Genomic DNA, 16109 nt, shown 5'->3' on the forward strand with positions numbered 1-16109 from the left:
GAGTAATTTTACCTACACACACTTTGAGGAAAGCAGCAGGTGTTATAACAAGGTAATTTCCTTATAAGGATGAACTCTGGCAGAACACTAAATTACATTGCTACAGTGCTTGGCAGCACGGTGGCGTAGTGGTTAGCACTTCTGTCTTACAGCACTGGGGTCATGAGTTCAATTCCTGACCATGGCCTTATCTGTGAGGAGTTTGTATGTTCTCCCCGTGTTTGCGTGGGTTTCCTCCGGGTGCTCCGGTTTTCTCCCACACTCCCAAAAACATACTAGTAGGTTAATTGGCTGCTAACAAATTGACCCTAGTGTGTGTGTGTATGTTAGGGAATTTAGACTGTAAGCCCCAATGGGGCAGGGACTGATGTGAATGAGTTCTCTGTACAGCGTTGCGGAATTAGTGGCGCTATATAAATAAATGGTGATGATTATGATGATTGCTACAATTTAACAATCTGGGGCTCCCTATGCTACCACATGAAATAAAGCCTTAATATTTCTTTAATAGATCCTGTTCTAGAAAAAACTTGTTAGATGTAGTTCAGTGCTGGCTAAGATTCTAATGAAGAGCCCAAAAACTGTAAATACAGCCTATGCTTGCATGCTGCTTAAACATTAGGGGACTCATGTTGAGCTGAACACAAATTGCATTTTTGCTGTGTAATCCATTTTACTTCACAAACACACAAAGCGCTAGTTCTGAAACTGGTTTGTGCACATGCTCAGATGTAAAAATTCCTATTATACTCCCAAAAAAACACAATTTGGATTCAACTCATGACCCCCTATAAGAGTATATGGAGCTTACCAGAAGGCCACATCTGGCACTATGGCTACCAGTTGTAAAATTCCAATGTAATCAATTACTTTTCAAAATCTTACTGCGCACAGGATTATGAGAATTATAAACTACAACAATGGGTGCAAAGACATCAATTTCCTTGTGCAATTTGAAATAAAAACTAAAGTGAAGGTTTCTTCAGAGTAGTTCCATAAGATTGTTCTTTGTCGGTATTAATTTGAAAGAAACACATTGTTTGATTCATGTTCCCACTTTTAGTAGATATGTATGCTATACAATGTATTACAGTTTGTGTTTCTATGGTTACATGGCACTGAAGCATTCAAATCTTATGCTTCCCACACACTATGCTACTTAGTTTGGCTGATCAATGTCAAATGACAATCTGAGCAGTTTGCCTACACATACATTATACAGAGCAAAATTGCACAGATGCAAAGGCTGTCTCTATAGATGAAATAGTTGTCTGAAGCGAACAAATGACAATAACTTTGCCTGTTGTGTGACACCGATTCGGTCACTTAGCACATGTCACCAGCTTTAGGCATGGCGTATCATTCCAAAAACTACATCTTTACAGCCAAATCACACCCCATTACAGAAAAAAATACCAATAATAAAAAATTGGCTTAAGACTAAATGGGTTTTAGAATATCATTGGTGCACCCTGCCTGTACGACCAGAGCAAAGTAATATGCACCTGGATCAATTTGCTTTTATTCTTTCCCTCCAACATACAGGCCCTTAGAGCAGTAATATTTTGTGTGTGAGTGTGTTCACTTCCATATCAGTGATCAGCAATTGAAGGAATAGACATGGTGCATCAGTAGAGAAGACAAGGGCTAGCAGGCCAGTTAGTAAGGGGACATGGGTGATGAAACAATATAGTTTTATATTAATGTGAAACAAGATGACTTAAACATGCTTATTGAGAACTAGATCTTGTAAATATTTTAAGTGTAGGACTGTTTGCTATGACTAATCATAGTTCTAATCAAACAATGTTGCTGGTCTCTCTTTACAAGAGAAGACTACATGATTATGTGTTACTAATGTTTGTTTCTTATATATAACATACAGCTTTGAATGTTGTGCTCCAGCGCATTATATAACCAAGTCACTTCCAGCTTAACAACTACTTTCAGGACAGATGTTTTGTTGCGAGTAGCAAATACCCTTATATTTGCAGACAAGACAATGAAACAAAGCCTTTACCACAAAAAATGTTTATCACAGCGCACTATGACAGTGAAAAGAGATCCCCAACTGGTCAGAGCACAATATTAAGCCATAAAAGGGCAGATTCAATTCTTGGCGTTCTAGCCAAAAATCTTGCGGCGCACGCACTATTACCGTTATTGCGGTAATAGTGCGCGTGAATACCGTTATTACGGTAGTTTTCTCGCTGGATTTCAGCTCGCGGCTCAGGGAGCTGCGAGCTGAAATCCAGCTTACTATTACCGTAATAACGGTAAGTTATAACGCAGCGGGAAAATTAAAGAATTGAATATGCCCCAATGAATGCAATCAAAAGGCTTCATGTTTAGTGCACCGCCTCAAAAGGAAAACACAATACATATTGTATCTGTAAAAACAAGCATACAGTTGCATAATAGCTGAATGTGTACAGTATTAAGTAGTCAGGGATATGGCAAGACATTTAATGTAGAATTGCTGCCTGCTTATGATGCAGACTGAAAACTCCATGTACCATAATGCCTAACTAATTGCTGGCTAAGGTCCTTATTGTATTTGTCATTGAAAACCTGAGCAGCTAGAGGCGATAAATTCCTATATTATATGCACTAACTTCTGTCAGCATCTACTGTTTGAAAGTGTACCACATCTGAGAAATGACAAGGAATCAAATTATAAACTAATGGACTAAAATACAACTTGTCCTATATAAGAGCTACCGGTACCAGTTGAATGAAAGAAAAAAAAAAAAAAAAAAAAAGATTGTCTCATGTTTAGGGTCTCTTAATCTTAATGCTGGTTCTACTTGTGCTAAAGACTCGTGAATGTTACAGAGAATTGAAGTGTATTTTCAGAATTAAAAAAACAAAACAAAAAAACAAAACAATTAATTCTGTGAAAGGTACCAGATTTGTTTGTATTTAATAATGAGTTAGAAAGTCCCAAGATAAACATCTTACAGACACTTGTTACAAAAAGTGATGAAAATGCAGCAACAATAATTGTGTACACTGTTTCTTTGAATTTCAATGAAAAGCAGACCCACACCTTTTAAAAAAAAAATAAGCCACCATTTCCTTACAAAACTAAGGGAAAAAATGGCAGATGAAAAACAATAAAAAATAAAAAAAGTTTATTTTACAGGTTTTCAGGTCAACACTTCAAATAAATCTTTTCTGCAGAAATGAAAAACAAGAACACAACCAAAGTTTCCTGCATGAATGACACACACATGTACGGCAGTATTGTGAGAAAATATCATTGTTGAACATTTGCATTGATGGGACCTGTACTTTATAAGCTTCAGCAATGTCTGCTCTTCATTTCCAGAACATTTGTTAGGCTCAAAAAAAATGTAGTTTCTATTGAAGATGACTTTCCTTGATTGCTACTGCATGCATTTTTATGTTCTAATTAGAAAGTGTTAGGTATTCAGGCATTTGAGGCAGTCAAGCCAAACAGCTGTTTAAACATGATATTGCAGCTGTAATATTGTTCTCCTTCAGCTTAAACTTACATTCACAAAACAGCAAGCTTTATATAAAAATGCACTTGCCAAAATGCTGGATGAATGAACAGGTTTTTCATACCAATAGAAATACCTTTAAAATATTCACAACATACATGAGGCATTTAAGACTTTATTCAGCAAATTGATGTATTTACACTGTGGAAAATTTGGTTGGGTTGCATCAATAGTTAAAAACAATTTTGTACTGACAATACTGAGAGAGACTTCTAAAGGGATTGTTTGACTACATGTATCCTTACCTGTACCGGGACATCAAGTGCAAGTGGAACAGCATCATGGGGACACTGATTTTACAATACACTACAACCTTCCAACAATACTGTGGCAAAGAACCCAACACCAGTCAATGTATTGTAAAAAGTTCATTAGAGCAAACGGCATTTACTGTGAAAGTATATTGGGCTTCGTTAAAACCTTATCAGATCATAAAAAACAAGTTAAGGGGACATAGGTCCATTTTACATTGTTATACAGGTTACGAGACATAATTTGTAAAAATCTATTTAATGATCTGATAAGGGTTTAACTTTGGTTTGATTGAAAAAAAACAAAAAAAAAAAAACAAGTTATATATATATATATAAAAAAAATAACAAAAGTTATGGAATATAGAGCACAGCCCCTTTGAGAAATGATATTTGATATTCCAGACTTTAAAAAAAATAAACAAAAATAAAATAAACAAAACAAAAAAACACTTCAACATGAAGCTACCATACATAGTCTTGATTTAGTTAGGAAAGTGTTCATATGCAAATTATTCTGAGCTTTTTAATGAGAAAGATAATTTCGGTCTGGACTTCCCCTTGCCCAATATAATTTTTTGCTCTTCCTTTTGCTGTCTTTGTCTCTCTTGTTCTAGTTTCATCCTCTCCTCATGTATTTTTCTTTGCTCTTCAACAATTTTCAATTGCTCTTCAGCCTGTGGTTAAAAAAGTATCATGTCAAAGTATTTAGTAAAAAAGGAATAAAGCTTGTTTCCCCGAAGCAGAAAGCTATGCAAACTTGACTTTAGGTCTCTTCATAAGACTATACAGAGAAAACACAGAGCAAATGGAGGATGATCCTCAGTCAGTATGTCCTATTCACATAAACCCCTCTGCTCTGACTATATACCCACAGGTTAGGGGTCACTGGATCCTGCACACCATCAGTAATGAGATGGTAACCTCCAGGTACAGCATGCAGCACATACCAGCTATAGAGAAGCTGTCGCAATGATGGATTGCTGGGGTGAAGATTAGATGCTTGTTGGTGGCATAGCTCTACATGGAAAGCTACTGGCTGCACAAGACCGATTTAAACACCCTTGGCCAACATACCACTCATGGAGTTTTACAACATTTAACAATGTGCCACTGAAGGAAATATGAGAGGATGATGGCACATTGACAAGCATAAAACCACCATATAAACACATTACCACTATACACTTGACCCTTCATCGGGACACCATCTTAGCCGCTTCACACTGCTACAGACATAGTCTTCTGGCATTTTGCACTTTAAACTAGTTTTGTGCTACCAAATTTGTGCTAAATAATGCATGTGTTTATATTTTTCGTTTAAAGACATTTTCTTATTAAGGACACAACTCATCACATGTGAAATTCACATTTCAATCCCCTACATCTCTGATCTTGGTCAAGAAATATTTCCCTACTCACCCACTATGTTCTGTCAATGACCCTCTCCTCACCAACCATCACCACCTCACACTCCGGACTTTGCCTGCGCTGCTCCCCACACTTGGAGGTTCCGTACCTGTGCAATCATACTCACCCCTAACCTCAAATCTTTCAGATGCTCCCAAAACTCACATTTTTACACTTGGCCCCACGACAATTCCTTCCTCACACTCCACCAGACCAGTTTACTATCTTAATGTTAACCCTCACTACCTACTAATCTCCTCTTCCTCTCTGTAATGTTTCCCTTGTACGAATGGTGTCTTATGTAGTTACTTTCTCTAGTCTCTTGTATTGATTTTTACTCAATATTGTATTGTTTATCTTGTCCCTTAACTGTATTTTTTATTAATTGTATGGTGTTGCAGATTCTGTGGCGCCATATAAATAAATGATAAACAGATGTTAATGGAAAGCTCAGCTTCCCCTGAAAAATAATACTAAAACACAAATGTGTAATTTGGGCAGATGGGAAAGGCCACAATACTGAACTGGATGGTCATTGTACAGCTTTAAGCTGTTGATACATGCAATGATTTGTTTGGCTACTTTGCATCAATGATATCAGCCATAAAAGCTTTGAGTGCCCATACCAGCAGTCATTTCAATAGTTGGCATTGGTAGTGCAAGACCAAAATGGTCACACATGGCTGTGTATTGGAACATACTCAAGATTTAGTAAGGCTCAATCAGATCAGGACAACAGATGACTTCAATATGCCGATGCGTGTGGGGATCAGTTTTTTAGCCTACAATTGTACAGTGCTGAAACAGGGGCAGATAGCCCACTGTTCATCCATACAGCACTTCCTCTAAAGCCGTTAGCACTAGGATATGTAGTGGATTATTTTATGCGATTTTTTTATTTCCTACCCCATAACCATAAACAGCCGTAGACATCGGATATGGGACCAGAGATTAAAATGAAAGCAGAGCACGTCAAGTTATTCTGCTGTGAAAGTCAGCTTCTAAAGTATAGCATAAAACAGACAGCATACTGAGAAACTGTAATGGGGTATATTAACACATTAGATAGCTCAGTTATATTTAGCTTAGAGATACACAGGCTTTAATATATTAATGTTTGAAATGTGCATTACTTGTTCTATAACAGTGCATAAACAGACCATAAATTGAGAACACAGGTACAATTTCTCTCTTCACAGAAATAAAAAACATAATCCTTACCAATTTAGCTTGTGCTTCAGCAATTTTACGGTTATTTTCTTCAAGTATTCGCTCTAGTTCCTCCCGCTTTGCCCTTTCTTCTTCCTAAACGGAGGATACAGTGAAATATTAGAAAATTGCAGTGTTCAATTTGCTCATCTTCCTCTAATATGCCTCAATTCCTTTTGGGACTTAAGGGGGCAGCACTAGAGCCACCATATTCTTTCAATAAAACATCAAACAGTGCAGTCACTACACACATTTCCTAGCACTAAATTCAGCTCAACCCTCCCAATCCAAAACAGCAATCAATTAAACCCTCCCTAGCTTGTCCTAACACTTAAGAGGTTTTTTTTTTTTAAAGTTTTTTTTTTTTTTTTATAGTCAGACATTCAAAAAAAAGACATAAAACTGGATAGTGTATATGAAATTATAAAGGAAACATAAAAACATAAAAATAAAGGGAATAGTTTCTCTCGCCAAAAATGTATACCTACGTATTATTTACCTATACTCCTTTAATCAGCATTAAAAGTTGAATATTTACTGTCTTGTCCAGTGTCCTGCAGAGTGTGCTCCTCAGCTGCCATACGCGCCAGCTTCCTCTTTAAAATGATTTGTACTGTTAGCTTGGCAACACCTGCCATCAGCAGCTCAACCAATTTTAAGAAACATACAAGGAAGGCTGAGCTGAGGAATGCAGATGTTTATTGTAAGAGGGAACAAAAATATGTAATTCATCATTCCTAAGGCAAACAATTCATAACAAACATACATTTTATTGTTAGTCAAATGCAATCCATGTCTGAGGCTCTGGGGAATCGTAAAAGTGTAAATAGCAGTGCTTTGCCAGTTTAAAGGTGCAATCCAGTTTTAAACAAAGTTTAGTTGCAGGTAGGACTTGCTTCTTTCATTTTAATTTTGATGTATTCGCTTCCAGATATGGATGCAGATATTTCCCAGAATGCAACAGATATGGAAGCCATTTCATATATTTATAGTGGGAATGCACCTTTAAAATTACTTTAAGGTTGTTTTTTAATCCTGTGGATATGAAACATTGCCAAGCGCAATTACTGTTTTTTGTTAAGTATGCAAAATTGAAATATTCTGCACAGTTGGTTTAAAAAAAATAAAATAAAATAGATGTATATCATGGGTAAAGAAAAACAAGGTTACATAAAACAAGCAGCAGGTTACTGCCTATTGTTTTTAATACTACATTCAACGAGAACGGAGATAAAGATCATAAATTATGGCAGTAGCATGTCCTGTCCTAAAAACTGAAAGAAGTGTTACATTACAGGAAAGGGGGGTAAACCGGGAAAGATTTTGTCTACTTTCACACCATTCCCAAGAACAAGCCTCATGTTAGAGCATCCGAATCTGTGAATAGTCCTACTAGGCCAGTGTTGGCTAACCTGTGACACTCCAGGTGTTGTGAAACTACAAGTCCCAGCATGCTTTGCCAATATATAGCCGCTTATTGCTGGAAGGGCATGCTGGGACTTGTAGTTTCACAACACCTGGAGTGTCACAGGTTAGTCAACACTACACTAGGCCATTTTGCTATGTTATAACTCCAGTACTTCCCAAAGTTGGATCAAAACATCACTCAATCACAATAGAAACAAATACAAGTGGGATCAATGTCACTCAGAGAAGTAATCCTGTTACCTGGACCCAGTTCCCATAGTTAACATGAGTTCGTTCACAGGAAGTGCGGGTCTTTTAGACAGCACTATAAGTGTTTTGTTAGCCTGGAGAGCATTATCTACCCCCTACAGCATTCAAAATCAGATGTGGACAAAATGTAGAATTTAAAGAGACATTTTATGAAATCTAGGAGCCAGCAGAATAATTGAAGGAGCCAGTTATAATGTGCATCCTTCAACCTCAATTGAATGACTGACACCAGAAGTAAATCTTTAAAGATCATTGGCCATCTGGCTCCTGGGATTTGTACAGCCCTATTCTAGATGTCAGCCCATTGGTTTATAAGCAAAGCATTATTATGAAAACCGGTACGTAAAGATTCAAAGATATAACCTGTATTATAATGACATATGTTTAATCAATTGTGACCAATTAGAATAGGTGTCATTTTCATTCAACTGTTCTTGAGTAATTTCTTACTACTACCAGTTATTTTGTTTATCCAATAGTTTGTAAGTAATGTACTGTATTATATAGACATATAACCCTTCTATAAAATACCACCTCAACTAAAGTTGAAGGCAACAATTAGAAAGAAAAACCAAACTGTGTCTGTCCCTTTAAAGAGGACACATGTACAAGCGGCAGCCTGCAAAAACTGACCACTCAATCAATGTAATGGATGTTTATCTTAACATATGTAGCCATCAATACAGAAAACAATAGCTTTCAGTAGCCAATTACTGCCCCATATTGATACACTTCCTGCTTTTGCTCCACCTGTTGGAAAGCAATATATTTGAACTTAGAAGAGGGAACTCGATATCTTCAAAAACTCTATGAGGAGGAAAGGATGTTATGACTAGGTACTCAAGAATCGTTAATGATGATCTGAACAAACATGGGGGAGAAAAACAATAGTTATTTTGAGGGTAATGAGCACATTAGACGTGGTTAGTGCTTAAATGGAAAAAAATCCTCTAGAAAAGGAAAGAAGCGGTTATCAAGTGGCCAAGTCAAACCAGCCCCTTGCCAGTTACTGTAGCATTAAGGCCAAATGTTTCAGTTATTTAAAGGTCATGGTACATTAGCTGTCGATAGCTACAGTTTTCAAAAATGGGTTATTGGAGTAGATTGAAATGCTCAAAAGACTACAGCCATGGCAAAAGTTTCAAATGCATTTTCTAACAGCTTTTCAATAAACCTAAAGGGCATCCTTTGGGATGAAAGCAAGTATAGTTCAGTAGATTATGGTCCACCTTTGATGCAAAAGGCAACCATAGCAGTAGTTTTGATGTTCTAAGGAATTCAGTAACTGACCGAGTGCAGCAAGAACAAATGTGTACTAGTATTTGAACAAAGAAAAAAAAAAAAGTAAGAAAGTTTTGCCATGGACTGTCACTACTTTCCAAACGACCGAGCGTTACCTCTCTGGCTTTTTGCGCAGATAACTCGGCCTGCCTCTGTCGCTCGAGTTCTTCGAGCAACTGCTTTTCCATGATGCGCTTAGCTTCCTCAACCCTGCGTAGAACTTCTCTTTCTATTTCATCTTTCCGTTTCTCCAACTCCTCCTCCACACGTTTGGCAACCAGCTCTTCCACACGTCGCGCTGTCTCCTCCTCTATGAGTTTTTCTTCAATTTCTTGCTGTCTACTGAATAAAGAGCAAAGGAAAAATTAATATGTGCAACCAATGCCCATTATTTAAAGGCAACAGACATACACAGCAAAAAACAATTGTGGTGTGTGCATTAAAGTCAGTTGAATGGATAATGTAATGGTTATATACTTGTCTGCCAACATCCACCACAACATGAAGACCCCAAGCATTTGCACTTCAGCACCGAGGTCTAAACAAGCTTTCAAGGTCCACTAAACTTAAAATACAAGCTGTATATAACAGCCAGAAACAATAAAATATATGTAAGGGCTCATACGCACTAGTGCTTTCACTTGCTGTATTCCAGAATGATCTCAAAGAAAAAAATACTCTTGGAATCATGCAGGCTCAACAAACAGTAAGCATCACAACACCATGGAGCCTAATGTCTAGAAATCAATGCCAAACTGTGAACTAGGACATCTATCTTTCTCAGACCGCAGATGTGTCTTGCTGCACTTGAAGGCGGCTGGTCAGAGCGCCAACACCAGATCCAATTGTCACCCTAGTTGATCGTAGTAAATGTGGTGGAGCAGCGCATCTGACAGCACGGTGGCTAAGTGGTTAGCACTTCTGCCTCACAGCACTGGGGTTATGAGTTCAATTCCTGACCATGGCCCTATCTGTGTGGAGTTTGCATGTTCTTCCCGTGTTTGCGTGGGTTTCCTATGGGTACTCCGGTTTCCTCCCACACTCCAAAAACATACTGGTAGGTTAATTGGCTGCTATCAAATTAACCCTAGTCTCTCTCTGTCTGTGTTGTGTGTGTTAGAGAATATAGACCAAGTTCCAATCGGGCAGGGACTGATGTGAATGAGTTCTCTGTTCAGCGCTGCGGAATTAGTGGCGCTATATAAATAAATGGTGATGATGATCTGATTGAGGAGGCTAATAAAAAATAAGGACGGTGAAGAACGGAAAGCAGATTAATTAGGGAAGGTTATTAATGAAGGTTTGGGGTTAATAAGTGACTGAGCAGGTGGATTAAGATTTTGAGAATGGGGGTTTAAAAAGAACTATACGGATGGGAGAAAAATATGAGGTTTATAATGATGAAGGGGAGATATGGGGCAGGATGATGAAGACGACAAATGGTAACATTGATAAAGGGAACATGTTAGGGGATTATGTTTAGAGAAGGATGCTAAGGAGAGCAATGAGATGGAGAAGGGGAATTAGTGGGCAATGGTTATGCCAAAGGGGTGCGTGTATGTGAATCCTTTGGAAGAGAGTAAGGGGAATACAAGACTGAGATGAAGAGGATTAAGGTGGGGATAGAGAAGGATGTGGACTCATGGGGGCATCATTTCTGTAAGAGGGGTGAGCTGTGTGTAATGTGTATGGTCCACTATTAGCAGGTAGAATATATGCATTTTTGTCTTCACATGAGGGGGGCTAAATTATAATCAGTTTAAAAGCTTCACTACCACTATACTGATGTCCACGATCCAGAGCCCCATAGGCTGCTCCACAGAACTGTTTATTTCCTCTAGGGTTCGTATTGCTGTCACAGCCCAATCCAAAAAACAGGAAAAGGGAGGCAAGCAGGAGAACCAATCAAAAGCCACAATCAAGAAATTGCAGCTACCTCTCCACCATTTAATGTTGGGGACTTAAATTGATTTGCCAGTTGTGTATTACAAGATAAATGAGTGAACACAGGTATCAGGCTGGGGGCACAGTAGCAATAATCTTTTATATATGGGGTAGTGCAGCTTTACTAAATACATATAAGTAACAAACACTGTATAACACCCTGAACCATAGGTTGCTAAGCCTGCATGTGCTTTGTTCTCACACCTCGCCGTCTGCACATTGTACGTTGGGGCCACCTCACCCCTTGTGTTAGTAGACCCTGGTCTATGAGGTTATAGGACGTGGGGGACTAACTGGACCCTAGCATCACCAATGGCCTGTATCACACAGCAGTGACCAGGCCGTACCCCGGACACTCACATCCGTCGCTGCCGTTCGTACTCCACCTTCTTCTCCTCATCCTCCCGCTTCTGCTTCTCATCCAGGCTGCTCCTCTTGCTGAGATTACGCCCAAATATATCGATGCGGTCAGGCGGAGACGCCACCCTCTCTCTACGAGACGCCGTGTTAGAGCGGGACCTTGACCTGGACTCCCGTTTCCTATTCCTCTTGCTCTCCCTGGACTTAGAGCGCTTCCTCACCCGCTCTTTCTCCCGGGAGCGGCTCCTCTTCTTATTGTGCTTGCCACTTTTGACATGCTTGGAGCGGGATGAGCTTCGACTACGTGACCGACCCATATCTGTGCACACTAATATGGGGGAAGGACGTATAGCACAGTCTGACTGTGCACGGAGGGCTTATTCAACCAGCGGCCTGGAAGAGGACAAGATGGCGGATGCTCCAACCCTGCGCCACTCAGATCAAGACCCACAAGTCTGCGCGACACGCGAAAGGCGCATGCGCAGCGTGCCCCAGAATGCAAAGCGCAGAATATCTCCCGGCAGGCTAATGATAGCGCGCATGCGCAGATGTGTACAGCTGACATTGCAGTGCAACTGTGGTATGGAGTGGAGACCGTACATAGCAGTTAATGGAAGGAAGTGTGTAGTAGGATAATAACGTCTTGTTCATGTGTAACAAATCAATTTGTTTCATAATTCCTTTAATTAAAATGCATTTCTATTGCATTGTGATAGTAGTAGTTGATAAAAGGTATATAAGAGTTTAATTATACGCCTTGCCCATAATTTACAGGTTGTAATGTGGTATCATGCACCAATAAATTGCAGGTGCAATCATACATAAATTGACCGCTGATCCTTTGTTTTTTCACCTATTTAAAAGTTATTAAACAAGCTACTGCTGCCTTACTTATTACACAGCCTATCTCCAGCAAGGCTACTGCTATCACCTCTCCTCCCCAGACACCAGGGTATGGAGCACACATTGGCAGCAGACACTTTGTACAGAATACCCGCAAGGTATTCTCAAGTTCTTATCACTCGCTTCACATTACAGCTTTGGAAAATTATCCTAAATTCCAATCTAGCGAGATCTATTCTGGGGCTGTTTTCTGTTTTTATCAATGACAATCTGATTTCTCTTAGGTTGAATAATGCTGGGTACACACTACAGAAAATGTCTCCCGATACAATATCCTTAACAATTTTAACAACGATTTAAAAAAAAAAAAAAAAAGTCCCAACCAGCATGCTGATTCTTGTGTACACTAAACACATTTTACACGATTTACCTTCAGATCTTTGCTCTTCATCTGTCATAACCATTGGCTAAAAAGATTGTGACTCTGCACACTCCATAGAGAACTATGGATACTGCCGGTCGTGAGTGCATACACATTGCAGAATTGGAACAACATTTTTTGTCCAGTTTAAAAATCAACTGAAACGATGCAATGTGCTCTGGAACGATAATAGTTCATCGTTGGAGTGTACAGACTAAGGCAATATCGGGTTCAAATGGTCGTTAATCATTTGATTGGCTCAATAATCCTCTGAAAATACTGTAGTGTGCACTCAGCCTTACTTAAACTGTTTTTAAACAGGCATAAAGCAGTATCCATGTTATTTAGAATAAGGACTAATCTTGCAAAGTGTCCTTTACCAGAGCAACAGATTAGCGTAAACTCCAACTCTTAATCTGATACCTGGTTCCATATATAAATATTTGGGTATATGGCTTGATTCACACCTATTGTTTAATTTGCATATAGACAACCGGATATTGAAAATGTATTCTAAACTGAGCCTGCTCTACAGAAACAAATGTCGCCTTTTCATGGCTTGAATACACCCTGCATAATTGATGCTAATGCCAATTATAGATTATGGGTGTTACAATCAAGTAAGAAATATGACAATCCCAATTGGCAATAACAGACCAAAGGCGCGTAGTCTAGCGAGTTTCCTGGTTTTCAACAAGAACCGCCTCAAGGCAGGATGGTCTTCACTGCTGGAAACTCAGAGGTCGCGGCCCTCTGGATTGCTTTGGGATGTAACAAGAAAAATAAAGGTACCTTTAGATGTAGTCAAGCAAGGACTGGTGCATGAAAGATTAGCAGCTGTGGTCCAAAACAGGCTAGGTTCGATACACAGGCAATCAGCAATACTTGGTCAGATACAGGCAGAGTTGGGTACACCGGCAATCAGCAATACTTGTTCAGGCACAGGCAGGGTTTGGTACACTGGCAATCAGTAATACTTGGTCAGTTACAGGCAGGGTTCGGTGCACAGTAGATCCACAGGATAGATGCACAAGGAGTAGCACGGAGTCAGTAGCTCGGAAAACTAGTTGCACTGACACTGTGCAAGTGTCAGTGCCAGCCTTATATAGGATAAGAAATTTGAAAAGACCGACCTGACAGTGCGGTCATGTGACCCGCCACCCGCAGCTTGTAGAGGACAGCGCTGGAGCGAGGATGAGGTAAGACTTACAGTATTCCCTGCCACAAGGGTGGACTCTGAACACTAAAAGGGTTTGTTAGGAAATATCTTATGAAACTGAGTAATTGAGGGGCATGTAAGTCAGAAGCTTTAACCCAGGAGCGCTCCTCAGGGCCATAACCCTTCCAGTCAACAAGAAACTGTATAGAACCTCTAGGTCTACCGGAGTCCAATAGTTGTTTAACCTCATATTCAGCTTGATTTTGAAAAAGAACCGGAGGCGAAGATTTCTTGCAAGTAGCGAACTGATTTAGTACCACCTGCTTCAAGAGAGAAATATGAAAAACATTGGGAATTCGAAGAGAAGATGGAAGTTTAAGTCTGCAGGCTACTGATTTGATGACTTTGGAAATTGGAAAAGGCCCATATCTAGTATGAAGCTATCTAGGTGCTAGTTTCATACTGGGTTACTTTAAATGGATATTCTTGGTTGCCAACCATCCTTTATCTCCTGGAACCAATTTGGGAACAGAACGCCTCTATCGTAAATTCTCTTGGAGTGTATGGAGAAATTCTTCAAGTTGGTTCTGGTTTAGTTCCAAATGAGAGGAAAATTGCGTATAAGGGAGTCAACTACAGGAACAAAGGATATTGCAGTTTGAGAAAATAGGAGGTCTCTGATGACAACTGTACATCACAAAGAAGGGGGAATTCACAATTGCACTGTGGAAGTGATTATTATGGCCGAATGCTGCCCAGGGAATAAGTTCCACCCAATCCGTCTGATGAGCAGACACATACATTCGAAGGAACTTTTCAACTTCTTAATTGGTCCGTTCGGTAAGTCCATTGGACTGTGGGTGATATGCTGAAGAGAAGTCTAATTTAATAATTTGGTGCAGAACGCCCTTCAAAATTTAGAAATGAACTGTGACCCACGGTCAGATACTATGTGAATTGGACAACCTTGTAAACAAAACACCTCCTTAATAAAAAGATTGCTAGAAGTGAGGCAGAAGAAAGTACAAAGTGGGCCGCTCTTGAGAACCGATCTGTGATAACCCAAATGACAGTATTTGACCTGCAAGGAGGTAAATCCGTAATAAAATCCATTGAAAGCTGAGACCAAGGAACTTCAGGATTGGTTAAGGGAACCAGCGTACCGAAAGGTTTGATCCGAGGCACCTTATGTTGAGCACATAACGCACATGCAGTCACAAAGTACTTCACCTCTTTCAACACAGACGGCCACCAATAATAACGGGTGAGAAGTTTTCAGGTCTTCTTGATTCCAGCATGACCTGCAAAGCAAGAGATGTGAGCCCAGTATAATAATTTACGGTGAAGATGCGGTAAAATAAATGTTTTACCGGGAGAGCAACTGAGGCTTTCCAGATGAGTGGAGACTAAGATGCAGCTGGGATCTAGAATACGCTTAATGTCCTCGGAAGAGTCTTGATCGTCTCCATTGAAAGATCTGGAAAGTGCATCGGCCTTCTTGTTTTTAGACCCGGGCCGGAATGTTAGATTAATATTAAATCTTCAAAAGATCAAAGACCATCTTGCTTGACGAGGATTAAGACACTGGCAGAACGAAGGTTAAGAAGATTTTTGTGGTCTGTATAAATGGTCACCAGAAACAGAGCCCCTTCTAAAAGATGTCACCATTTGGAGAGGGCTAACTTGATGGCCAGCAATTCCTGGTCCCCAATCCCATAAATACTTTCTGCGGGTAGAAATTTGCAAGAGAAAACCCACAAGGATGCAATCTCCCAGAGGGCCCCCATTGAGACAAAACAGCACCAGTACCGTAGGATAAGGCGTCTACCTCCAGGAAAAAAAGAAGTTTGGGATCTGGTTGACGCAGAATAGGAGCAGAGGAAAATGCCACCTTTAGTTGTTCAAAGGCGTTGGGAGTCCTAGGAGACCAAAGGTTAGGGTTAGCCGTCTTCCTAGTAAGGGCAGTAATGGGAGCAATGATGGTGGAGTATCCTTTAATAAACTGCTTATAATAGTTAGAGAACCCA

The 16109-nt window shown here is 39.6% G+C and overlaps 1 protein-coding gene across 2 annotated transcripts; it reads right to left on the reverse strand.

Moving 5' to 3' along the window:
• Positions 1-3117: 3117 nt before the first annotated feature.
• Positions 3118-12112, reverse strand: ARGLU1 (arginine and glutamate rich 1). 2 transcript variants are annotated; one of them, XM_075199988.1, is made up of 4 exons: positions 11660-12112; positions 9472-9694; positions 6410-6493; positions 3118-4455 (listed from the first exon to the last, which is right to left on the reverse strand). In XM_075199988.1, exons 1-4 carry the CDS (start codon positions 11974-11976, stop codon positions 4291-4293), a joined length of 789 nt encoding a protein of 262 aa, XP_075056089.1. In that variant the 5' UTR covers positions 11977-12112; the 3' UTR covers positions 3118-4290. The 2 variants fall into 2 exon arrangements, with proteins under 2 accessions (XP_075056089.1, XP_075056088.1); XM_075199987.1 differs by having other exon boundaries at positions 9472-9697; positions 11660-12110.
• Positions 12113-16109: the final 3997 nt, after the last annotated feature.

Source organism: Mixophyes fleayi, chromosome 2 (assembly GCF_038048845.1).
Source record: "Mixophyes fleayi isolate aMixFle1 chromosome 2, aMixFle1.hap1, whole genome shotgun sequence".
In the NCBI taxonomy this organism is placed as follows: domain Eukaryota; kingdom Metazoa; phylum Chordata; class Amphibia; order Anura; family Limnodynastidae; genus Mixophyes; species Mixophyes fleayi.